The 26,832-nt window shown below is 46.5% G+C and overlaps 1 protein-coding gene across 3 annotated transcripts in view; it reads left to right on the forward strand.

Annotated features, from left to right (window-relative positions):
* The window catches only part of Plekhm3 (pleckstrin homology domain containing M3), a 178,141-nt gene that overhangs the window by 139,694 nt on the left and 11,615 nt on the right, over nucleotides 1-26,832 (forward strand). The window contains exon 8 of one of the 3 annotated variants that reach the window (XM_057761521.1): nucleotides 13,584-19,561. The exons of 1 other annotated variant lie outside the window; for it this stretch is intronic. In XM_057761521.1, coding sequence (XP_057617504.1) covers nucleotides 13,584-13,761 — 178 coding nt within the window. In that variant the 3' untranslated portion in view covers nucleotides 13,762-19,561. Of the gene's footprint in view, nucleotides 1-13,583; nucleotides 19,562-26,832 lie in introns of those variants that run through there. One more of the 3 variants, XM_057761523.1, reaches the window with a different exon arrangement.

The following is a 26,832-nucleotide window of genomic DNA, read 5'->3' on the forward strand; positions in this document are numbered from 1 at the left end:
TAAGAAGTAAGGATGGCCCACAGGATCTTGGACTTGTCACAGCTGTGCCGACACCCTCTCCCAACACATCCCATTCCACACTGTAGAAGAACTTTCCCCACATCATCTTGAGAAATGGCCATAACAAGTGAGGCTCCAAACAGAACTCCTCACTTCTCTGTTGAGAACTATTGTGTCAGGTTAGTTCACATAAGAAAGGGAAATGGAACAGGAAAATCATTTTTGAAAAGAATCCCTCCCAAGAATATTAGAAAATGAAGCCTGTTGCTTTTACCTATGTAGCTGAACTCCAGAATCATTCAGTTTGTGCCAAAGAACATAAGTTCTCCTAGTGTTCCTGACCTAGTGAAATGCTTTTGTCATCTTGCATTTTGCTGGCATCCATTCCACCCTGCCTGCCCTTGGGGACCCCAGCTTGTTGGGCGTAGATGCTGCTTCTTACACTGGCACTTGCTGTCCTTCTTCACACCTCACGGACACAAGGAGTTCCACATACCTAAGTGGTCAAGCCTGCGCAAAGGGTTTGTTTTCAAAAGAACTGAAGCTGTGTTACTATCTGAAGCCCTGGATTCCTTCCTCCAGTCAAAGAGGCTAAGTACATGATTTTTCTTAGTCAATGAGTCATGACATTAAGATCTCAGGTCAGGCATATGCCTTTAATCCCAGCAAAGGCAAATGGATCCATTCGAGTTTGAGGCCAGCCTGGTCTACAAACCAAGGTCCAGGCTAGCCAAGGAGACACAATGAGACCCTGTCTGGGGGAGGAGGCGGGGGGCTGTGTTTCTTTTCTGTTCTGTTTGCGTTTTACTTGCCCACTAGCAGGGCAGATGGAGAGGAAAGTCAGATAAGTTACCAGAAACCCTACAAAGTTCTCCATTCTTTTAGTCTGATGTTTTTTGAAGAGAATTTCATGTTGAATGTGTGGTCTGCCACCTTTCTTAGTGTGAGTGGTGTGGGCGGACTGAAGCTGGAAAGGAGAAAGAAGTGCTGCCCAGAAGCCAGCGTCCCAGCTCAGCTTCCTCCTCATTCTGCGAGCCCTTGCTCAAACAGACTGAATTCCTGGATTATGGCCTCATGTGGACTTAAATACACACACATTACATACCCCTTTCTCACTAATCAGCCTGACACATTCCTTTGTTGGTAGATGGTTCCAAAGCAAACACTGTCCGTGCACCTAATTACCAGGTTTGTGGGCTCTGCTTGGCAGTCCTGTTACATCCTGTTCAACAACAGAGGGCAACAGCCTTGGTAAGGCTGGGCGTAGGGAGGAAAGAACTTACCCCCAATGTCTGTAGTCTTTTTTAATGATATTTCCTTCTGTGGCTTTTCTTGGGAAACAGCCCACTCAGGGAGTGCTGTAATAAGGTGTAGGATCTTAGAAAAAGCCAAAGGGAACCTGGGCTCCTCCTCCTAGAAGCCATTCTGGGAAACCACCTGCTTCTGTCTGTTGGCTGCTTTCTGACTCTGGGATTGCAGGGCCAGGCCTTGGCTGGTGGCTTTCATAGACTCCTGCCGTGGTTTAGAATTGTGCATTTAGAATTTAGAATTTAGGGTGAAAGGGTCTACAGAGACCCTGTAGTTATCTGGAGAGAAAACACAGTCCAGAAAATCTGTGAATGGCAGGGACAAGGTAATGAGGTACCAAGTACCAAGATGCGATTGTGCTCTTCTTGGTCTTATGATGGCTCCCCCTCCCATGTGTTGATGTGCTTGCTATGTTAGTGAAGGTGCCCTTGATTTGAAGAAAAGATAATAAACTTTTCAGCACAGTGCTGGATGATGTGGTGTTTGGTGACAGGGTATGGGAGTCTTATTTTCTTTCTCTAAAAAAAAAAAAAATCCGGGCGGTGGTGGCACACGCCCTTAATCCCAGCACTCGGGAGGCAGAGGCAGGCAGATAGATCTCTGTGAGTTTGAGGCCAGCCTGGTCTATAAGAACTAGTTCCAGGACAGGCTCCATAGCTACAGAGAAACCCTGTCTTGAAGAAAGAAAAAACAAAACAAAACAAAAAACTTGGGCTGGAGAGATGACTCAGAGGTTAAGGGCACTGGCTGTTCTTCCAGAGGACCCAGGTTCAATTCCCAGCACCCACGTGCAGCTCACAACTGTCTGTAACTCAAAGAACTGACACCCCACACAGACATATATACAGGCATAATATCGATGCACATAAAATAAAAATAAATATAAACTTCATCCAAAGAATAACTTACTACATAGCATTGCAGCTTAGCTGGATATTCACGTGTCAGAACACTTCAGAATGTCTGCTAACACAGACAAGATGTGCATGAAGTGCTTGGAAGCACTTGGTCATTTCAATAAATTGCTGTCAAGACACGTTCCTTAATAAGTTTCTAGTTAGGTATCTAGGTAACATTGTCTTGTCTGTACACATACCAGACAACCTCATTGTCTGTTGTTTGGAGAGGAAACGGACCATCATTGTTTAAAATCGTATTTTTATTTCAAACTATAAAATGAATTGATGCTCACTCTAGAAGATTTGAAAAGTACACAAAATTTAGAGCAAGTCTCCATAACTCACTATTCTTCTATGCACAAATTATTTACATATATAAAATGGAGTCTTGCCAAAAATGCAGTCTTATAACTTCCCTTTAGCACATCATCTCTGACTCCAACAATAAATTCAGTCTATAAATATTTAATGAGTACTTATAAAGGATAAATTTTAATTGCTTTAAAATTATTAAATCAGAATATATTGTGTGAAAAAACTATTTTCAATAAAATAAATTAATTAAAAGTATTAGGATTTGTTTAATTAGTAGAGAAAGGCTAGTTCATGTTGAGATCAATGGGAAATGGATGAAGAAGTGTAGACATCATTGACTCTGCCACTAAGTTGCTACATAGCCCCTGACGTGCCCCCACCCCCTGAACCTACCAGGCAGATGTCGCCAATATATAATAACAAAAGATATGGCAACTTTTTTTGTTTTAATTTTATTTTTTAAATTTTTTTTAAAAAAGAAAACAAACGCCGGGCGGTGGTGGCGCACGCCTTTAATCCCAGCACTCGGGAGGCAGAGGCAGGCGGATCTCTGTGAGTTCGAGACCAGCCTGGACTACAAGAGCTAGTTCCAGGACAGGCTCCAAAACCACAGAGAAACCCTGTCTCGAAAAACCAAAAAAAAAAAAAAAAAAAAAAAAAACTATCTTTTTTCATTATACATACCAATCCAAGTTCCCATTCCTACCACATACCCTCCTCCCCACCCTCATCCACTCTTCAGACTGGGAAGGAACCAAGCCTAAGACCAAACTAGTTCCTCTGAATGTGCTCTGAGCACTTTTACTCTAACCCTGAGGGTCAGCATCTTTCAAGCAGTGATGCCTCAAGCATGTTGACTGATTGTGACACTCTTTACCCAAGGAGCTTAAGATAGAAACTCAAGCTGTGATTCTACCCACTGTTTTCTAAGATCCCTTAAAGAAGACCACGACTAGCCGGGCGGTGGTGGCGCACACCTTTAATCCCAGGACTCGGGAGGCAGAGGCAGGCGGATCTCTGTGAGTTCGAGACCAGCCTGGTCTACAAGAGCTAGTTCCAGGACAGGCTCCAAAACCACAGAGAAACCCTGTCTCGAAAAACCAAAAAAAAAAAAAAAAGAAGACCACGACTTTTCTGTTCTGCTCTCTGACACACTAGAGCCGTATGCGGTAAGTGACTCGCAGACGGGCATGGGAACAAGCCCGTGCTTTCCTGCAACTGGTTCACATTCTGCTTCATTGATTTTAAAGTTTTAAATGGCAGACCTTTAAAATTAGTTTTTAAACTATTTTTAGGAAGTTTTTATTTAGTAGACATTACTAAAGTGTGAAAGACTCAGTGGACTCTACACACGTGCATCTGTGTGAGTGCTGCTGCTGGGAGAAGCACACCGAGTCAGAGAGCCACAGCCCAGCTCCCAAGTCCCACCTCTGCACCACACCTACGACTCCTGGACCCAACTCAGGGCTTCAGAATCACGGGTGCTGTGAATGTCCAACAAAGGAGGTGACATTCTCCTCCTTGTTAGGAGAAAGGCCTGTGCAAGCTCAGGGACCCCTCGCACCTGTGAAACACCAAAGTTCACTCCAGGCCAGCTCCCTGCAGAGAAAGTTTCTCACCCCAGTTTATTTCTCCTAGGCCTGCAGGTCTCGCTCAGGCCACTATCTGACATCAAGAGTTCCCCAAAATTCCTTTGCCTAGCATTACCAGCCTAGGAAAAGCCATGAGAATGTCTGTAACGCCATCTTGTTAAAAGAACAGACCCAGTGGCAGGAGATAAATAAGGAAATAATATAAAGCAGTGACTGCCTTGTTCCTTCTAAATTCACACCAGTAACCAAGATTGTATTCCCAAACAACTGCTCATAAACTGGGCTTCTTCTCTCGACTTTCTGTGCATTTCCTAATATGCTTGGAACTTTCTTATTTTAGCTGCACTAAGTGATGAACTCAGCTGTGCTAAGTGAGTCCCAGTCAGCGTTCAAGATGAATTATTTCCTTTTAAAGCATCTCTCACAAATACTTCTCATTTAAAATGAAAAAGGTAGCCAGTGAGTCCACAGAAATGCAGAGGAAGCCGAGACCATTGGTTGCCATCTGCATTACCCTGACACCTTTCCGCTGCTCAGCTCCGTCTGTCTTCTCCAGGCCTTTGCAGGCGGCATAACCTCCAGGCATCTTGAGCCATTCAGGAATCTGTACAGAGCGCTCTTGTGTCTAGTCTGCAGTTGCTACAGCTATGGTCTGCTCTAGTATGTTTAAATCTTCCTGCGGTGCCCTTACTTTCTCTAGCAGCAAATTTATTTTCTGAGCTCAAGTAATCCCATGAAAAGGTGCGCATTTTTTTTCTTGAGAATCATAGTGACTGCCAGATAAACCTTAAGATGCAGATTTAGTGTCAGAAATACTAGCTTCCCGCTTCCCCAGATGCTCCTGCATTCATGTCAAATTTGTTGTGTTTTTAAACACAGCCTGAGTGTGGCTGACTCCTCTCCTGGGCCACAGATTAGCAGGAAGGGCTTATTGAGCATTTACACAAAGGATGATGGTGAGTTAATGTCCCCAGTAGGGTAGCAAAATTAACAAATGAATTAATTAACCCTTGTTTGCATTCTATTTTGAATCCAGATTGTAAGTAAAGCTTTTGTAATAGGTATTAGCCAAGCTTAGCTGACAGACTCAGAAGGCCAGGAGCAAAGAAAGCCTAAAGCTTTATGGGTTACAATCAGGGAAAGCGCTTCCTTAATTAACTCAGGCTTAAAGGACAGATGAAAACATCATTACAGGACGTGCCAATTGTCTTTCCAAGAGTTGAGGTGTGTGTTGACTAACCTGGAGGACTCTGACTGCTAACTGGAGGAAGGCCAGAATTCAATCACAAGACCAGAATCGAGTCCAAAGCTTAGGGCCACAAAAGCCACTGGTTATAGTTTTGTATGATATCTGCTGACAGACAGACGTAGTAAGCATAGAACAACAAACAATGTTTAACTCAAAGCACAGTTATTTACACATTAAAAAGCTAATTTATGTGTGCACAAACACACACACACTACCACCACCACTGTACCACACAGTAGATGCAGGGCCAAGTAGATGTTGCTTATTTTAAATATCAAAAGGAAGGGTTAGGGTGAGTAGGTAGGATCAGAACGTATTGTGGTCAAATATAATGCTGTCTGCATTGGGCTTGTACTTTGCTCCACTAACCAAGATGTCCACATCTCTTGTTCTCTTCTTCATGGTCCCACTGACAAAATAGAGGGGTATTTGGACTGTCAGATTTCTGTTCACCCAGAATAATGTCACTTGGAGACACTGCCTGTGCCACCACTTTGTTGCTTGCCTTGCCCGTTTGTCAGAGCCCATTCATACTCAGTTTCTTAATTAGGTTAAAATTGTTTGTCAGTTTCTTGTTAATCTTTCTACTTCCCCCAAAAGAGTGACCCTACTAAGTCTTCTTATTTGTTACACTTTATTTCATTCACCTTTAATAACAGATTCTGTGTATTTTAAGTGAACACCATGCATGTGTTTAGGTGCATAAAGTATGTACATATAAAAAAATACAGGCCTACTCATACATAACACAAGCCAATTTCCTATTTAAGGAAATTATAGGGTCTTTGTTTGTTGTTTTTTTTCCATTTATATACTCAGTAACAGAAAACAGCAAGCCAAAACATTAAAATGAGCAGGCTTCAATAGCTACTTCGCTCAGCTAAAAGATTTAAGTAATCTTGCTTTACCGGAAAGGCCAGTGATAGCTTGAGGCTGTACAGGGCACCTTACATAGCAGCCATACCCAAAACTGCACTCGTATGCTCACAGTGAATGCTTATTTCTGCTGCTCACCCTGCTTCTCATGGGCTGTGCAGAGTGGAAATCAACCAAAGCTCTCTACTGTTCCAAAGGCCCAATCCTTTGCTTGTCATAGGGCCAACAAACTGGAGCCTGAATTGTAATCCAAATGAAATATCCGAGGCCATTGCCTGAGCCAAAAGTAAAAATATAACAGGAGAACCTGAGAGGAACGAGCAGAAGTGTTACAGTGCCCTCCGTGGGCAGCGTCCCTAGCAGTTTCCTGTGCCCTCCCTATGTGCAGTTTGAGTCCGGAGGGGGCAAACAAAGCCATCAGGCCTGTCTCGAATCGGTCTCACATCATCAGCATTCCAGAACAGGAAACTGTCTGCAACCAGAAATTCTTGCTTCTTTGCCATAAGATCTGAGAAGTAAGCCTTCCCTTGCATGGATGTAGGTCAGCTAGTTTGTAACAGGTCCTGGTTCTTGGAGTCAGTAGCTGTAATAAAACATATCTATTGCATCTGTGGTGATAGACTTAGATCTCTAGATTGTGAATGTCTCCCTTACTTGCCATAGGCTAATAAGAATTTTTAGGTCAAAACTGTTTATAAAATGGGTAGTTTTCTTCCAAGGAATACTTCCTACGGAGCAAAACATAATTTTTATTGCCCAAATAGTGGGTACCCCTACACCTCTCCCAAAGAAGGGTGCACGCAGATGATTAGTAACGTTCTCTAGAGCAGATCTCCAGTGCCTTCCTACTCACATCAGTTGTTCTGTGCTCAGAGCTGGTCCCCCTGCCCTGCACAGGTCACCACAGTGCAGCTCTGAAACTACACTATCATCGTATCTTTTTTATACATTTTTTTATTGATATTTATTGAGCTCTACATTTTTCTCTGCTCCCCTCCCTGCCTGTCCCCTCCCCCTTTCAACCCCCCCCCTCCCAATTTACTCAGGAGATCTTATCTTTTTCTACTTTGTACTTCCCATAGATTAGATCTATGTAAATTTCTCTTAGTGTCCTCATTGTTGTCTAAATTCTCTGGGATTGTGGTTTGTAGGCTGGCTTTCTTTGCTTTATGTTTAAAAAACACCTATGAGTGAGTACATGTGATAATTGTCTTTCTGTGTCTGGGTTATGTCACTCTAAATGATGTTTTCTACCTCCATCCATTTTTTTGCAAAATTCAAGATGTTGTTATTTTTTTCTGCTGTGTAGTACTCCATTGTGTACCACATTTTCCTTATCCATTCTTCGATCGAGGGGCATTTAGGTTGTTTCCAGGTTCTGGCTAAGACAAACAGTGCTGCTATAAACATAGTTGAGTATGTGTCCTTGTGACACGATTGAGCATCCTTTTGGATATATACCCAAAAGTGGCATTATTGGGTCTTAAGGAAGGTTGTTTCCTAATTTTCTGAGAAATTGCCACACTGACATCCAAAGGGGTTGTGCCAGCTTCCATTCCCACCAGCAATGCAAAAGTGTTCCTTTTTCCCCACAACCCCTACAGCATAAGTTGTCATCAGTGTTTTTGATCTTGGCCATTCTTAAAGGCATAAGATGGAATCTCAGAGTTGTTTTGATTTGCATTTTTCTGATGACTAAGGATGTTGAACATTTCCTTAAGTGTCTTTCAGCCATTTTAGATTCCTCTGTTGACAGTTCTCTGTTTAGGTCTGTACTTAATTTTTTTAATTGGATTATGTGATCTTTTGGTGTCCAATGTCTTGAGTTCTTTGTATATTTTAGAGATCAGACCTCTGTCTGATGTGGGGTTAATGAAGATCTTTTTCCATTCTGTAGGCTGTCGTTTTGTCTTGTTGACTGTGTCCTTTGCTTTACAGAAGCTTTTCAGTTTCAGGAGGTCCCATTTATTAGTTGTTTCTCTCAGTGTCTGTGCTTCTGGAGTTATATTTAGGAAGTGGTTCCCTGTGCCAATGTGTTCAAGTGTATTACCCACTTTCAGGTTCAGTGTGGCTGGCTTTATGTTGAGGTCTTTGATCCATTTGGACTTGAGTTTTGTGCATGGTGATAGTTATGGGTCTATTTTCATTCTTCTACATGTTAATATCCATTTATGCCAGCACCATTTCTTAAATATGCTTTCTTTTTTCCACTTGATTTTTTTTCTTTATCAAATATCAAGTGTTTGAAGATGTGTGGATTGATATCTGGGTCTTCTATTCGGTTCCATTGGTCCTCCTATCTGTTCTTATGCCAATAGCAGGCTGTTTTCAATACTGTATCTCTGTAGTAGAGTTTGAAGTCAGGGATTGTGATGCCTCCAGAAGTTTCTTTATTGTACAGAATTGTTAAGGCTATCCTGGGCTTTTTGCTTTTCCATATGAAGTTGAGTATTGTTCTTTTCGAGCTCTTTGAAGAATTCTGCTGGGATTTTGATGGGCATTGCGTTGAATCTGTTCTCATCATATCTTACAGCTTAACTAATACGACTAAGTGGAATTAGAAGGAGTCTAACACAGCCCTTGTTATCCATTTCAATTGGCTTTTCAGTTTGAGACTTTCTGGAGAGGAAGCAGCCAGTGCTCCTTGACCCTCACTCCCCACAGACCTTGAAGCAGAGCATGGGGTGGGGGGAGTCCAGGTCCCCAGAATAACTTCTCCTACCCATCCCCAACTGTGCGGGGAAGACACTTTAGGTATCGTTTAACCCAAGTTCTAGAAAATAAGGCTCAAAGGCAAAGTAACTTCCCCAGAGTCCTGTAATGTGAGCCCCACGCTGGACTGAGAACTCAGGTCCCTCACTGCACTAATGTCCTCACCTCTGCGGTAGGGGCTCATGGGGCTCTACTGCTTTCACAGCAGAAGTTGCTGAAGCAGCTGCACAGTTCACAAAAGTAATCTATTTTACCTTATTTTATAAAGTACATGCAAAAAAAAAATGCCTTTGATTTGCCAGGTGGTCTGGGTAAAACATGAAGGTATAGGAAAGCCACAGAGAAATTTTCCAGAGAATCTGATCCAAGAAACTAATAAATGCAACGAGAGCCAGCCAACCAGCATGGCTCTGGGGTAGAGTTGAAAAGCCACTGTGAGACGGTAAAAAGTTGAGTTACTGAGCGACGCACAGTAACGCACCATGGGTGTTGATATCAAACCTGATTTGACTTTTGGAAATAGTCTCAATTTCACACCCTTCTTTCCTCCCTGAATGCTGAGATTGTACTACATATGGCCCTTGACCGTTTTCTTTCCCAGTGCTGAGAAAGAAACCTAGAGTCTTGTTGGGCATGCTGTCTACCACTGACCTATGTCCAAACACCTTAAGTTCCTAAATGATGTTCTAAATAACTTCAAAAAGAACAGGATAATTAATACTTGTTTGTTCAGGTATTTTTATCCCATGCTTTGTTGAAAATGAATTGTTTTGAGAATGGCATCTGTAAGAACACTGAGCTGGATCTTGTTGGTTGGCAAGAGCGTAGGCCAGCAGGCGGGAGGGAGGGGTGCTTTTTAACCCACGGGGCGCCCTTATGTGATTTTGTCTCAAGATAATTAAGTCAGTGGTTTTCAGTAGGTATTATTTTAACACCCACAGATATTTGTGAGCATCAGGAGATACTGCTTATTGTCACAGCTCAGTGGTTAGGGGAAGGTACTCTGAAGCCAGCGGTGCTACTAAGCATCGTACCGTGACAGAATAGTCCCTTGCACCAAAGAAAATCCCACCCAAAATGTCAGTGGCACTGAGGTTGAGGTTCCCAGAGTACTGAAGCAGTAGATGCACACACAAAAAAGAAACGGGAAAGTCCACTGTGTGCCTTTGGTCCGCAGCCAACTGCCTGCAGTGAATTCTGTGTGCCCTGCAGCGGCCAGAGAGAGCTCTCGCTGCTTGGCATGGGACTCAGACCTGAAGACCGAACTTCATCTCATGTGGGACTTTCCTTTTCGCCACCTGCTGCAGCTTTCAGTAAGCGGTGATTGCAGTGACAGATTTGCCTGTATAAAAACATACTCCTGAAAAGTTGGGTGGGCTGAATTTTCTTTTTTTTGCTTTATGTGGAGAGGTGAGTGTCTGTGAAGGTGCCCATGTGTACACAGTACATGTGAGGGTCAGAGGTCAACCTCAGGGATCATTCCTCGGCTGTCATCAGCTTTGGTTTTTGAGACACCGTCTCTCACCGTGGTCTAGTACTCACAGTTTGTCTGGACTGTGAGTCTGACCTGGGCGTGAGCTTGGGATCTTCTGGTCTCTGCCTCCCCTGGGATTCCAGAATTGTGCTGCCATATGGGGGCTAGAAATCAACGCTGGTCCTCAGCACAGGGGGAAAGGCTGCACATGCTTGACCTATTGAGCCGTCCTCCCAGCCGAGTCACATTTAAAATAGTCGAGGGACAGTTAGCACCTACCACTGCTGCACCTCAGGTACTTCCCTCGCCTGCACTTCACACTTCACACTTGGATTGCAAGGTCGGGTTCTTCTTTCTTTCTTTCTTTCTTTCTTTCTTTCTTTCTTTCTTTCTTTCTTTCTTTCTTTTTGTTTGTTCGTTTGTTCGAGATAGGGTCTCACTGTGTAATGCTAGCTGGCCTGGAATTCACTACATATACCAGGCTGGTCTTGAACTCAGAGATCCACCTGCCTCTGCCTCCCAAGTGTTAGGAGTAAAGGCGTGCGCCTCATGCCTGGCCTGCCATTATTCTCTATAGTGAAAAGCAGGGAGCATGGTGGGTGGAAGCTAACGATTGTCTGAATTTGGGAATGTCATTGATTGATGAATTCATACCACAGTTGAAAAACACCTCCATATTACAAATTGTTAGAAAATAGGACTTGGTTCTGTTTTGAACTCATTAATTTCTTTATCTGACACTTTTTTCAGTTATTGACCTTTGGCTCAGCCAAGCAGGTGCACTAGTCCCCCATCACTCTGTGGGTGGCTTTTTTTTTTTTTTTTTTTTTGCACCAGAGATATCTGATAAGACTCAATCTCTTCTCTCACTGCATGCATGCCTGGTATCAGTAGAGATAAGGGAGTGGCACTGGGGAACAAGGTGTTTTCTCCTTATCAGTCACTGCCTTAGAGCCACGCCCCTAGGCATATAAACCCACGACCAGCTCTGGAGGAAATTCATTTGATAAAGCTGCCATTAGTGTCATTTAATGCTAGGAACTTACTGAGGTGTGACCCTGTGGGGACAGAGCCACTGCCACTAGGAAATAGCCCAGAGAGAGGCACTAGGGGAGCGGAGGGGTAGGGAGAGGGAGAGCAGAGGTGGCCCAGCAGTGTACCAGAGTCACCTGTAAGGGGCCGTGTCACTTCAGTATGCAGGGTCTTTCCTCTGGTATTTGCTCATTGTAGTCTCACAGCAACCGAATGAGTAGGAAGACATCATGGTCCACCACACTAGTAAAGGAGAAACTGACTTATGAGAAGTAACGATCCACCTAGGATAGCTCCGCCACAGAGACTTTAGCAACTTGACACTGGCAGCCTACCTTAAAACTGCATCCCTGCCGGAAGCATATATACCTGCTCAGAGAGCCCACGGTGTGGGTGGCCGCCGCCAGTAGCTCTGGGTTCTAGTGACAACTCTATCTCCAGCTCTCTGTGATGATCACTAGCCCTTTGGGAAGCTTAGTTTTCTGCTCTGTGAAATGAGGGCTTGATGCGGATACCCAGGCCACACAGGGAAGCCAGACTGCAGAGAGGCCTCCCAGAAATGCCTGAGGGGCACAGCTTATCCTGTGCCAGGAACTGCTGGACACTTTACCCATGATCTCATTCAAGGCCTGCAGCGCCCTGGGGTGATGGCTGCTCCTGTTATCGCTGGCCAGGTGAGGTCACCGGCTCCAGGGCATCATCAAGCTGCATAACATACCGCACCACAGATGTGTTTCTCAGCTCTGGGAGCTGGAAGCTGCAGAGCAGGGTCCTAGCAGGATTGGTTTTGATGAAGGTTTTCATACTGACTCCCTGATGGCTTCACATAGTGCACAGGGATTAAGATGTTGAGAAGCTCTGCTTCTTGTGTGAAGAACACCAGGCCAATTTTGGACCAGAGATACACCCTTACCTTAATTAGTTTCCTAGTACTACCCAAATACTCTGTCACCTTGGGGGCTTGAACTTCTTTATGGGAACTCCATGGGACACGAGTCAGGGACAGAGAAACAATTTGCAGTTCCTCATCTGTTATCTTAACAGCCACTGTCCCCTCAAATGGGAGAGCTGAGCTGGGAGAAGGTACTGCTGGGGGAGGAACCCTCTGGTTAGCTCTTTACAAGACCCCTCCCAACTCCTCCACAGGGCATGGCCACGTCAGTGAGTACTGCATGGTGGCGCAGGACTCCCTATCCCCAAAACAGGCCCAGGGTGAACCCTGAAGACAGCTGTATGGGACAACGGTCCAGGGACTCAACTCGCTGGGCTCCCAGGGTGAAGAGAAAATCTCCTTTCAGAGCTCCTGCATAGCAGAATGGCTCTGCACGCGTGCGCACACACATGCACATACACACACACACATACACGCGCGCACACACACACACGCACAAGCACGCGAGCAGGTCATTGGCTGGAGCAGCCAAGGTCATTAGTCATCACTGAGAGCTTCCCAGTGCAAATAGGCTGCAAAGGCAGACTCCAGTGCAGACTCCAGCAGGCCAGACAAGCAGCTAGTCATCCAGCGGGAATGCTGTCTCCTCTCAGTGAGCTGCCAGGTCTGCCCTGGTGGTGAGAAAATGTTTTCCTTCCCAGTCCTTCACTCTTCCTTGTTCACAGTTAGGTCACACAAGTAGACCTGGAGAGGTGGGAGGGTTTTCTTAATTTTAAAGAGCACACAGAGTACTAGGCCCCAGGACATTCAGAGAATGAAATGTGCCATTGTACCTTCCCAAACTGTCACACACAATCAGGGAGCTAAGAGGACTAAAGAAGAAAGCTGTGCCCCCATGTACAGTGCAGGCCCGCCGAGGCCTTCTGCTGCTCTTCTCTCTCTGTGGACAGGAAACGGAAACCGGCATACAGGGCCTCTGCTGCTGCCGTTGTCACTGTTATCAGAGTCCATGGGTCAGTGTTGACTCTCCTTCACCCACACCAGTGTCTCATGAGGCTGACTCTGATCACATGAGAACTGTGTCACTAGTGAACATAGCACTGAGACTCTCAGTTCTGCCTCTTCCCGAGGACAGAGATGCTCAGAGGAACAGACAGTGCCCTGGCTTCTTCAGGTCCCCCGGGCTCTCAGGCTCCGCTGTCTTGTTAAGCATCTCCACGCTTGGTCTTCGCAGGTGTGAAAGCTGTGGCGCTGTCTTCCATTCCGAGTGCAAAGAAAAGTCGGTCCCCTGCCCACGGTGTGTCCGCCGGGAGCTGCAGAAGAAGCAGAAGTCCTTCTGGCGGCAGCTGAATGTGGACGAGAGCCTGGAGGAGGCGTGCACCATGTTCGAGCTGTCCTACCAGAACACCTGACTGCAGGCTGGGCTGCATGCACCACAGCCACCCAAGGGCCACTTGTGCCCATGCAGATGAGGCTCTTTCCCCTTCAGCTAGATGTAGATATATAAGTTATTTATTTATACTATATACACACCTATACGTCCTGTACGTATGCTTTGTGTAACCCATTGTCCAGAAGTCCACAGAGACCCTGTAGCTGAACTCGTACTAGAGAGCTGAGTTACACTTAGCCATGAAATTCAGCTGCTTGCCCCGGCAACTGTGGTTCCCACACTGCTCCATAGCTCAAACCCTGTGCTCACACTGGCTCGAAGAGCAGGTCTGCTGCACAGGCATCGGAGGAAGCATCTCCCACAGCACAGCTTTGGGTTGTTACTGAATTTTAGCGTTTGCTGGGGAAAATGAGGTAGAGATCACTGTCATCTGCTTCGCAAGGAAATCTCCGAAACACAAGAATACTTCTGGATCCTCCTCCCGAGGCTCCACAGTCCTTGGCAGAGATGAGAGCACTGAAGCAGAGCCATGAAGCAGAAACCCAAAGGGTCCCTCCCTCCAGCAGAAAGCTTGAGGAGCAGAGCCACCCTGGGCTTGAAGCTAATCCCTGCAAATGACGACACAGACCTCAGCGGCCAGTCACTGCACATCCCCAGCTGCTTGCTGGTACAAAAGGACCTCAGCGGCCAGTCACTGCACGTCCCCAGCTGCTTGCTGGTACGAGAGGACCTCAGCGGCCAGTCACTGCACGTCCCCAGCTGCTTGCTGGTACGAGAGGACCTCAGCGGCCAGTCACTGCACGTCCCCAGCTGCTTGCTGGTACGAGAGGACCTCAGCGGCCAGTCACTGCACGTCCCCAGCTGCTTGCTGGTACAAAGCCCAGCAACTGCCTGATGATAGCTACAGAGTGTGCACGGGCATCCTAAGACCAGATCTCCAAGCATGGCATGGAGGACATGTGTTATTTTTTCATAGTACTGGCCAAGAAGAAATATCCCAGGATCGTCCTGAAGCATCTCAGTGTATAGACTGCTGTAGCATATGCCATGTGCACCTTGAGGACCTGATGTTTCCTTTCCTGGAGTCCACCATAGGCAGTGCCCACCTGACATTCAATGTTTTATTGCTCATTGTCCATCACAGCACTTTTGATCCTCATCAGTCCATGTAGTGACTCTTGCTTTCGTATTCTGGGTGTTTTGTTTGTTTGGGATGGGGGTATATTTTAAGAGGGTCTTGCTATATATATCCCTGGGCTGGTCTCAAACTTGTGATCCTGCTGCCTCATCCTCCCAGTACTGGGATTGCAGGAGTGTACCACTATACCTGCCCTGCTTTACTTGTTTTTAATTATTTTAAAAATTATTTAAAATTAAAAAATTATACAATTATTAAAGAATAACTTGAAAAATACCAACCTAAATTATTAAGAAAATACCAAACATAAATAGAATTCATGAATTTAATAGTATTAAAATAAGTAGATTTATACATAAATATATATTGCCACCTTACAGTAACACAAGTAAATATTATAAGAATGAGAAATGAATCCCTTTGCTCTTTGGAGCAGTCCCCTTGGTAGCCCTTTGTAAGAGCCTATGTAGTTGTCACTGTGACCAAGATGGCTGGTAGGATGGCACTGGGAACCCGATGGCCAGCATTCCTGCTGCCTTAACACGAGGATGTAATTGGTTAGTGTGTCTTTCGTGTTGAACTGATGCTGCCCATGCTTCCGTCTGTTGTTCAGATCTAGGGGAACACTGGCTCACAAAGCATGTGTCCATCGCATCTCCATGCTGTTCCCTGCAGGCAGCAGCTCTTTGATGTGCACTGGGGGACAGCTGGCCGACTTGTGTGGCCGAGGGTGAGCGGCTCACCTCAGCCCACACCGTTACCTCTGGCCCAGACCACAACATTCACACTACACATGCGTTTATTTCCTGGCTACCTGGAAGCTATAACCAAGGCCTGAAACTTGGTGAAAGACCAGGGCCCTATTTACCAGACACCTCCGGTAAGTAGGTACCTTTTTTAAACTCTGGGAAAAGTTGACACCCCTCAGACAGAGTAGTAGAGACTGTTGCACACGGAAAGACAAGGGCGGAAAGTCTGCAATGCTTGGCAAATAGGCAAACAGATTTGAGTCTCCCTTCTTCTTCCCCTTCGTGAAATACAGTATTTATATTTTCCAGCCTCGGAGAAGAGAGCAGAGCATGCTCTTCCACAGGAGAGTTATAGACCTGCTTATTCTGAAACAGATGTGCTCCTGCGGCGCAGCGCCTTCTCTCTCCACCCCCAAATCCCTGTCACTGCAGCTTAGTCTTTGGCCTTGCTGTAATTAATGTATCTGAGATTCCAACTGAGCATGGAGGCCTGAAGAACACAGCCGCCCCCTCCCCCTCACACACACACACACACACACACACACACACACACACGTTTGCCCTGTGTACAGAACTCACAGGTGCCCAAGGTCAGACCTCCAAGTCAAGGGTGAAATCTGAATCCCTGCTCAAGACACCTGAGTTGTCCCTAACTGTCCTTTAACGGGCCCTGCTGTGTGAGCCGATCTTGGGAGTGCCTAAGAACTTACCCTGGACGTTGCTTTTTGCTTCCTTTTTTTGAAGGGGAAAAAGATAAACAGTTGTCATCAGCCATCTAGAACTAAGCCACGTCCCTACCACTTCTGTTTTCTCTCTGGTGTATGTCCCTGAGAGCCTAGTCCATGCCAGGCCTAACAACCATCTCTGCCAACACCACCAAAATCTGATGGGACACAGTGGAGCCAGCTTAGGAGTTGGGTCTACCATGAAAATTCAAAATTGCTATTTTCAGCCCTGAATGCCATAGAGTGCATGAAGGCCCTTACTGTTTTTAGGCCTAACAAATTACTTGGTGCGGTGTTAGATAATTGTTCTCCTGCTTAGAAACCACCGAAAGAAAAGCGAGCCTGTGGAGTCCCGCCTCCTTCTCTCATCTCGGTAAATATCATACAAGCAAAGCACAATGGAAAATGGCCCATTAATCTCCCGGAGCTGGCAGTGGAGTCCGGGGAACTGGTGTAGCACAAGAATTCCCTCTGCTCATGCCAGAAACTCGTGTGACACCATCCAGCCTGGGGGAAGTGTTGGCACCCAACCCCACCGTCAAGAAGCCAGTTCCCAAAATAGACCTGTGTTTGCACTGCAGCAGGAAGGCCAGAGAGCTCCAGAGGCGGTCAGTCGCGATGGCAGGGCTGCCTCTTCCCAAAGTTGAAAGCAGCTTTATGTGAAAACCATGTAAACTCTGCTTCCCCTGAACTTTCTGTGCTGAATAAGGACCATCTTTTGGGAGTCTTCACATTTGATGAGCTGAGTGGTAACCACTTCTTACTTCTATAATCGGCCTCTACCAAAACAGAGAATGTGACTGCAGTGCCTTGGGATGTGCAGGTTCTAGTCCAGTCCTGAGATAGCCAGTGTTGTGATGCCCCTCAGCTGCCCCTAAACAGGTTTCTCTGTTATGCCGTCACTGTGGCTAAGTTGCAGTGCACCCTCTGGTGAGGTCTGGCCTCTCGCTGCTTGTCATGGGTGCACCCATGGGTTTCTTTCTGTACCTCCTTAAGGAGACTCGGCCTCCAGCCCAGCCAGCTTATTCTCTATCCGTGGGCCAGAACCACCAGACACAAACTACCTATCAGAGCAGGATCACAGCGATGCCACACATCCCGAGCACCAACTACAAGGACCGCTGCCATCAAGGAAGCAGAGACACGTTCTGCTGCTCATTCCAGGGAGAGCCCCGCCACTCTGACCCTGCAGATTAGCCCTCTCTGTCACCTCCCAGGCTTTGTTGAAATCACTAGATTAAGAACTAATCTTTGATCCTTTGTTGGAATACTGCCTGGTTCCAACATAGACTTTATTTTATTTTGTTTTATTTTTTTTCTTGTAGAAAGCTGTGCAGTTTTATTTGGGGAGTTTTTTCTACACTACTTTTCACCTCCGAAATAACATGGAAAAGTCGGGAATTTCAGACGACAGGGAATGGCTGGCACTTTCCTCCTTGGCCTGGCTGGAACCGCTGACCTTTCTCCTTCTCCTTGTTGATGGTGGGCATTAGGAGTTTGGGCCACCTCTCTGCACCTTCCTACTTGCCTGACCCCAGGTTACTACAGTTGACATGAAGAATCCCCTCGGCAAACCTAACCCATGCTGTTCTCTGTCATGGGGACAGGGTATTGACAGCTAGGACTCAGCACCCAGCAACTCTTCCTAGAGATTGTTGTGTCCTTTCTTTGGATTCCAAGTTCTGACTCAAGAATTTCTTCCTGGTGTGTTTGAGTGGGTGCAGGGCTGAGATAAAAATTCCACACCACTGTAAAACTCGGTAAAAAAAAAAAATCAAAGGAAAGCATAGAATATCTCCTAGCCTGACCACACCTGTCGGAGCTTGATGGAGCCCTGGCTTCGCAGAGTCGGCCCTGGCGTGCTAGGGAGCTCTGGCGAGTGGGACACGGGCCACTCTGCTGGATCCATCTTGGAGGGAAGAGGCCACTGACTGCTCATCTTTTTAGGAAGCCCCTTAGTGAAGCCAGTTGTTTCCCAGGCCAGTTGAATAAGACACCTACCACAGCTTTTCCACAGTTGAGTCCCTCTAGCTGGCCATGGAAGCTACAGACCAGCCCCGTCCTCTCTCTTGACTCCCTTGCCCCTTCATCCTCATCCCTGGTCCAGATTTGGGCCTCTTGAACTGGCCTATGGCTCCTCCTTCCCACTGTCTCTTTCCCTGTAGGAGTGCCTTATAGTCTAGTATAGTCTGACCCACTTGAAGCCTGCAGGACCCTTCAGCTAACCGTGGATCTCCTGGCTCTTCCTGCCGGCCGCTCTTCAGTACACAGCATACTGGAACCTGATTATTCCATGATCACATCAGACCTTCCACCTTTGCTTAACCTGGTGCCTTAACTTCACAAGTAAAGGGATTCACATTGTAAACACGTTATTGGAGTGGAACATCGGTTTCTTCAGTGCCATTGGCTCCTTTACCAGGAAATACAAAAGACAAAACACAATGTTTTGGCCTTGTTTTATGTTTCTTAGCCACTCTGTTTGCTTGCTTTCATTAACCAAACTCAGGGGAATGTCATGTCACCAAGGTCAATGAGGGAAGAAACTAGCTACCTAGAACTGAATATGTGAAGTCTACGGACTTAGTCCTTATGAAGTTCAAAGTGACACCAATACAAAGGTGTCCCCTTCTCTGCCACCTGTGCCCCACATGAGAAGGGGAAGCCTCTAAGATGCATGTTGATGATGGTGTCCCTGTGTGCAACCTGGGCAACCTGCTGAGCCACCAAAGCAGGCTTTGCTGGTGGAGTGTTCTGCCCTAGGTCGCCTGTCAGGCTCTCATTGTAAACAGTTATTCTCTGTCTCTGGGGAATGGAGAATGCCAAGAGTGCAGGTCTGCAGGCGGAGGACGAGAGGGTGGTGATGCAGACAGCTTGTTCTCGGGCTCCCGCGTCAGATCCCTGTCATTGCCCCTTAGTTCTGCTCATGCAGTACGGAATCAATTAGGACTTTGCATTTGAGCTGTTCCATCCCTCTGTGTAGTGGTTTGCCATAGCTGATGTGCTAATTTGTGTGTTCTTTGTTGTCTGAATTTTATTGCTTTTTGTTTTGGGTTAATTTATCCACATTTTTGTTTACATTATTATCTTTTAAGATAGTTACTGTAATAATATAAAACGGAGGCTACACTCTTGACAGAGCATCTCTTTTTACCCGTTCCAAATTGTATACAGTTCTCTCTCTCTCTCTTTCTCTTTCTCTCTCTCTCAATAAACAACAATAAAAGTACTTTCTGTAATGATAGATTTATTAAAATACTATTGATTTTTTTTTCAGGAAAGGGGAGGTGAGTTATGGCATCAACGTACAAATCAAGATCTGAGGTCTATGGAAAGTAGGCTGTTTACTATGGGGAGGAGGATAAAGCTTTTATTTTATCTTATGTGTGTGAGTGTGTTGCTTGTGTGTTTGTGTTCTGCATTCGTGCTTGGTGCCCAAGGAGTTCAAAAGAGGGCATTGTATCCCCTGGAACTGGATTTACAGATGGTTGTGAGCCACCATGTGGTTGTTGGGATCGAACCTTGGTCCTCAGGAAGAACAACAAGGAATCTTAACTGCTGAATCATCTCTCCAGCCCCTCCCATTGTTTTAAAATCACCCTTACGTCTAAATGTATGACTGTATAGTATTCTCACCTTTTCTGTGTTTGCAGGAAGTATTGTTCGAGTTTGCTTTCTGTTGATATGCTAACCATCATGGCAAAAGTCTCGTGGGAAGGAAGGACGTTATAGGCCAATCTAATCTAGACATAATCTAGGCAGTCCCTCAGTTGAAACTCCTGCCCCAGCTAACTCGACTGTGTCAAGTTGACAGTAAAAACTTGACAGGACAGTGGTGCGATGTGAATATGCAACGTCCTGCTCTTTGCTGAGTCAAAGCCGTTCTGAGACAAATGCTGATGTGCTGAATGTCCTTCCCCAGATTGCCCTGTGTCTCATATCCCTTTCCTGGTCCTCTCCACATACGAAGGGCAAGTGCCAGTCTGTCAGCATGGGAAAAAGGCTGTGACGAAGGAGCGTACTCTAGGAGATGAGAAAGTAAAGAGCTGGACATGGAGCCACACACCTTTAATCACAGCACTCTCTCTGAATTCTACGTAACCAGTTCAGGTAGAGCCAGGGCTACATAGACCCTGTCTCAAAATAAATAAAATAAAGAGCAAGTGTCTTTGCTCTCAAGTAGCCTCTGAGAGATGAGAATTTATTAAAAATAGGCAACTGCCCCTCCACCAAAAAGACCTGAGGGTACAACAACTGTGTCCTTGGAGCCTTTCCAAAGCACCACTGAGACTCACTTCCCCAAAGAAGGATGTTGTAAAGAGACTAGCAAAGGTATTTCTGGCTAAACATTTGCCAAGGGTGAACCCTGAGCCTTACTCCCCAGACACACCCAATCTAGGCCCTGCCCTGCCCTGCCCTGCCTGTCCACACAGGAAACAGCCCAGCCCACACTCTTCTCCAGGAGTGACTGGACTTCATCCTCACACCGGACCTGCCACAATCCATAACAGAAGGAAACGAGTTAATGTTTCACTTTGTGAAGCTGGAGCCCGTGTTCAGCTGACCACGGTTGGAGGACTGTGTCTGAGGTACGGCAGAGTGCTTGGGCACTTTCAGAGGGAAGGTGCCGCCCATGCCACCGGAGCTAGGTGACAACCAACGTCTGTCTTGTCTGTCTCCGCCACACTCAAAAGGCATGACTTGGTTCTCCTTTGTGGTGTTTTGTTTTGAGACAAGGTTTATCTGTGTAATAGTCCTGGCCGTCCTAGAACTCTGTAGACCAGGCTGGCCTCAGATTCACAGAGATGCATCCGCCTCTGCCTCCTGAGTGCTGGGTTAAAGATGCATACCACCAGGCCCGGCTTTCCTTTGTGTTCTTATTCTGTCTTATGATGTTGACTCAGAAGATGGCTCCAGTCAGTGACTCCCTCATTCAAACACCAATAAGAGCAGAAGGCCCGGCCATGTCACAGACAATGGAGCCAGAAGCACTCTGGATGGCACTGGAGTTGGAAGAGCATTGAAAGCTCCGTGAGTGCGAGCGAGAGACGGTGCTCAGTAGTCCTAGTACTCAGCTAGTGTGGACAGAGCCCTGGATTTGATCCCCAATATCACAAAAAGTAAAGAAAGGGCCTCTTTAGTAGGTTTGGTGTATTCTGAAAGTTAGGAACCACTAGCCTAGTCAAGTGTAGTAACAGGGGCCTGTAATCCCAACTTCTCAGGAGGCTGAGGCAGGAGGATTCCAAATTCAAGGACTGCTTGAGCTAGAGTAGGTTCAGGGTCAGCAGGAACAATTCAAGGAGATTCTGTCTCAGAGTTTTAAGTAAGGACTGGGGACCTAGCTCAGTGGCAAAGCATTGCCTGCCCACTGTGTGGAAGGCCTCTGCTAAGCCCCAGTACGAGAGGGAGGGGCAGCTAGTCTAAATGTGGAAGCTACCTTGAAATGAATGTTACTATCGTGGTGGCCCACGGTGGGGCTGCTGCGTGCGGGTGAAGGGACAGCCGGGCTGTGCTGCGTTTCTTCTCCCAGCAGACAAGACAGAAGAACTCGGGAACTTGATGCTTACCAGCAGCGATGATTTTCATAAAAGCTTTTAAAAAAAATCAGCTTCCCACCCCCTTTATTTCCTCCCAGGGTGTGGTTAGCTCTGCTTATCTAGTGGCTGTCGTCGTCCCCAGAGGTCCTGCACAGCTGTGTCCAGATGTGCTTCCCTGGGGGTCTGCTCCTGCTCCAGCCCTGGGCATGAGCAGTGATCCAAGTGGATGCCGGTGTTTAAAATGAGAATCATCAGGTCTTGGGGGGTTGTTTTTGTTTGTTTTGCCTTGTTTTTTCCCAGAATGATATGGTTCAAGAGATTCAGGAGCTCTTAACCTGAATACAAGTTTCACTTGATTCTGAGAGAGAACCAGGCTTTCAAAGAAAGAAAAACAAGTCATTCCAGTCCAGACCCTATTGGATTTCCAAATGCCAAGTACAGATGAATAGAAACAGAAAGGAGTTATAATATCTCTCCCCTTCATGAAGTCAGACATATGTCTAATGCCAGCATTGATGGAAAACCCAGACTCTTCTACTGATGGAGGCGTTCAGAGTCTCCTACCCAAGATGTGATCTTGACGCTCTCAGGGAAACCAATGACAACCCCAGCTTGCTTCCAACTCACTGGGAAGCAAGTGTCAAGGGCAGAAACAACTCGAAAGAATGGGGGTCTACTAAGTCCTTTCCTGTGGCCTCCCAAAGGAGTGTCATTAGAAACTGTATTCTCGATCATGAAAAGGTTCATCTCTTCATCATTGTATTAAATTCTGGTAAGAACAGAGGATCCCTTCCATGACAACCCGGGTATCTAGTACCTGATACCCAGGAAGCATGAGGCAAGCCACGCCCTCATTTGCATCTGTTCCCTCCTAGCCTGACCAGAAAGGTCCAGTTAGGAAAGCAAGCTGTTCTCATAGATGGGCATATAGAAGTTCTGATTTGTGTGCAGTGACATCAGATTTACCTGGGTAGTAGAGAAATTCATTACTCCCCCACCCTCATTCTGCAGCTCTTCATTAAGAGCTACGGGTTTTAAACAAATCAGCCAGAGGTCATGAGTTCATACTCTATTTCAGAGCCTGCCCTGCAACCCCAGGCAGCTGTTATGTTGGCCCAGGGAAAATTCCTCCGGCCTTTGTCCGGACTCCCCTGATATGGTCTGTTGTTCAGTGGCTGAAGAGCTATTAGCACAGTAATTTTTCCAAATGAACATTGAGCTAAATTATCTCTAAGGTATAAAGGAACATCTCTCGGTGTGTTATGGAAAATTGCCTCCCGAATTACAAGACTATACAAAGCACATATTAATTCTGGGTCCAAGGACATCCAAATTGCCTTAGATTTGTGCTGCATTGTGGAAACATTCCCTTAATAATATCAGGCTGGGAGGGTATCACAAGGTACATGCTGTTATGAAAATAAACCAGAATCTCTCTCCATTAGGATCACTCTGCACACACCCAGGCCTGGCTAGAGGCATTGTGCTCTGAAATTCAAGTCTTTTGAAGAGGAAATAAATTCTAATTGCAGAGGCAGAGAGTAAATTTGAATTCTAAACTGGGTCGACCTCCCCAAATGGCTTTCTTTCTGCTGCCCATGAGTGAAGGAGGCACCTAGGAAGCAGCTGGTTGTAGTCGTGATGGCCAGAGAGGATGCCTGGCTGGAGATGGCCCCGGTAACTCTTGTGCTGGCACATTCCCGACCTCAACAGAAGAGGGAAGAAGACAGTGCCCAGTGCCAGTGTGTGCAGTGAGCTCATGTCAGTAGGCAGCTGGAGACAGGGAGAGAGCCCTGGAAAGGAGTCCTTCCTAAGTCACGGAAGGTCACATACCAGTCACTAAGGGGGTGTTCAGTGGATCATTTTAAAGAACTCTCCCAGTGCTGGGGATTAATTCCAGGTACCCACCCATACCAGAGTTCCGCAGCTGAACTAACTCCAGCTCTTCCCTCCCCTTAAGAAAAAATCAAATATTCCAGAGAAAATCCTAGACATCAAAGAAAGATATTATTGTCATATGGTCAGCTTCAATGTTCTCCCACACCTGGCAAAATTAACATTAATCCCTGGTTTACCATGGAAATGGTTCGAATCGAATTTAACTAAATGTCTCAAAAACATACGTATTGGATTTGTTCAAAGAGCGAGTCCTTTAAACAAGAAGAATTCGGGAGCCAGAGAGCTGGTATGATGGGAAGAAGGTTCCTGTGCAGCCTTGAGAACCTGAGTTCCGATCCCCAGCACCAGGTAAAACTCCAGGCATGGCCGGATGCTACTGTAACCCAGTGCTAGCAGGAGGCAGAGATGAGACTCAGCAAGGCTGGCCAGCCACCATGCCAGCAAGGAAAGCTCTGGGTTCAGTGAGAGACCCTGCCTCGAGCAGATAACGTAGAAAGGTATAGAGAAAAACAGCCAGTCTCCTCCTCTGGCCTCCGTGCACATGCATGGGTACCCACCCTGTGCATACACATGCACATGCGTGCACATACCACATATATACACATAAAATGAAAAGGAAGGGAGAGGAGGCATTTCTGGTTCCTCTAGAATGGAAGACCCCAGCCCCATGCCCACTCACTCCCTGCCCCTTCCAGATAGTCCTGATAGTCGGGGTTGTAACACCCGATTCTGTGTTACCCTGTCGGTACAGTTTGCACGCCACTGTACCGTACGTGAGTCAGGCAAGGGCCTGGAGATTGAAAGAACACACCAAGAGACCTGGGTCATTCGAAAGGAGATCGGCTGAATGCTATTTATTCAACTTTGGAGAAAACCTTATATACCTCGCTGCTGCACAAGGATTTCTGCTCAGGCAGGTGGGAAATTACCATGCCAAAGATGGAGTCAGCTATGCCCTACAGCTAATCACCAGGTGGGACAGAGGGAGCACAGGAACAAACAATGTTTTAGCTGGCTGACCAGAAACTGTCCTCAAGATGAACCCCAAGAACAAGGGTAGACCCGGGGCCCTACACGGGGTTCCCTCGCTTCAGGACACGACCTCAACCCCTCGCTTGGCCTACAGGAATTTGAATCTTTGGGGGAGTAAGGCAGCCAAAGCAGGTGAGCCTCTGAAGAGGGCCCGTCAGAACACTGGTTTATCTTTACGCCTTTGATTCTGTCGGCCATGCTGTAAACAGTTTCTCCCTTCATCGAGAGCTCATTTCTGGCCTACTGCCTCCCCCGGGCTCTTCTTTCTTTTTCCCTCGTTTTTGCCGTGTGCATTTGTGGTCTCACTGGGCCCATACACCCAACAGCTACTGCAGCGTGAGCCTTGCCAGGGCGCCATTCCCACTTGGTTCTCAGAAGGCTCTACCGGGCCAGGAAGAAACTTCCCTTACCGGAGAAGCCACCTCTCAGTAGCCTGCAGAACTGATGCCGTGGTAAAATTACTGGACTCACTGACACAGTCTGCCCAAGAGTTAGGGTGGAGTCCTACAGAACTGAGCCAGAAGAACCCGGGGCCAGAGTCCCTGCCTCGTATCATCTTGACACCCAAGGCACTGGCTCTGGAGTCCCTGTAGGCAGATTTCTTCACCCTAATATGTCACCATGCAGTTTCCAATCGAGACACAGAATACAAATGTTCTTACTGCCCACCTACTGGGCAAGGATTTCAGCTTAAAATGCCAGAAAAAAAGTTTTTAAGGCAGATTTTCACATAACCCACGTCAGCCTCAAACTTCCTTTGTATCCAGGGATGATCACCTTTAAGCTTCTGATCCTGCTCTCGCCTCCCACGTCTGGGAGCGCAAGCACAAGCCATCATGCCCGGTTTATTCGGTGCTGGGAAATGAACCCAGGACTCTGCAGCACTCTAGCCACTAAGGTGCATTCCAGCCCCTCGGTGTTGGAAATGATAAAGTAAGATTGCAAGACGCTATCCCTCGGGAGCAGAAGCTGAAGTGTTTGCCAGGCTATGACATTATTTGCCCTGTGGTTAGACACATAACTGATTTTTTTCATCAGATATAAATGGAGGTTTGATTAAGATTATTCTTTACAATAGACAGGAGCCTATGATTATCTGTCATTATGGTCAAAATGTTTTAACTTTAATTTGCTTTTAATAAAACTCCTTATCTCAGGTCACAAGAAGACAGAGGTAATAGAAGGGTTGGAGTTCCCTGCTGGGCTGTGAAGGCTGCACAGTGGGCATTCTCAGAGGTCCCCAGACCAGGATCGTGAGTCAGCTGGGAATGTGTTTGAAACCGCATTCTCAGGCAGGCTATGGACTCACTCTTCCAGATCCTTCGGGTGTGAGCCCCTGAAACTGCAGGGATCTGTGTGCTAATGCCCACCCTCCCAACAATCACCCTGATTGTGATACTGAGGCCCCACTATGATGGTAAATTTTATTGTTACTTTGATTGGATTGGGAAATGTCTACAAGATTAGTAAAAGGCACTTTTTTTTTTTTTTTTTTTTTTTTTTTTTTGGTTTTTCGAGACAAGGTTTCTCTGTAGCTTTGGAGCCTGTCCTGGAACTAGCTCTTATAGACCAGGCTGGCTTGAGCTCACAGAGATCCGCCTGCCTCTGCCTCCCAAGTGCTGGGATTAAAGGCGTGCACCACCACCGCCTGGCTGTAAAAGGCACTTTTGAATATGTCTGTGACTGGGTTTCCAGAGACCAGTGGCCAAGGGAGGCTCGATGTGGCCTCATCCCATAGGCTGAGGGCTTAGATGAAGCAAAAGTGGAGTCAGGAGGAAGCCTGTTAGCACGGACATTCCTTCCCACTTTGCTGACTCAAGTGTCATGACCCCGGCCTCAACTCCCATGGAGCTTCCTGCATGCCAGCCACTCCATTAATGCTGAAGATGGAGTGATGTAAGAGATACAGCCCAGCCATCAGAGGACAGAACAGACCGGAGAGAGCCAGCCTGTGCACAAGCCGGGTAAGACTCTCTGTGCCCTTGCTGGGAGAACAGCATCCTTAGGGAG

The sequence above is a fragment of the Chionomys nivalis genome, chromosome 2 (assembly GCF_950005125.1).
Source record: "Chionomys nivalis chromosome 2, mChiNiv1.1, whole genome shotgun sequence".
Classification (NCBI taxonomy): domain Eukaryota; kingdom Metazoa; phylum Chordata; class Mammalia; order Rodentia; family Cricetidae; genus Chionomys; species Chionomys nivalis.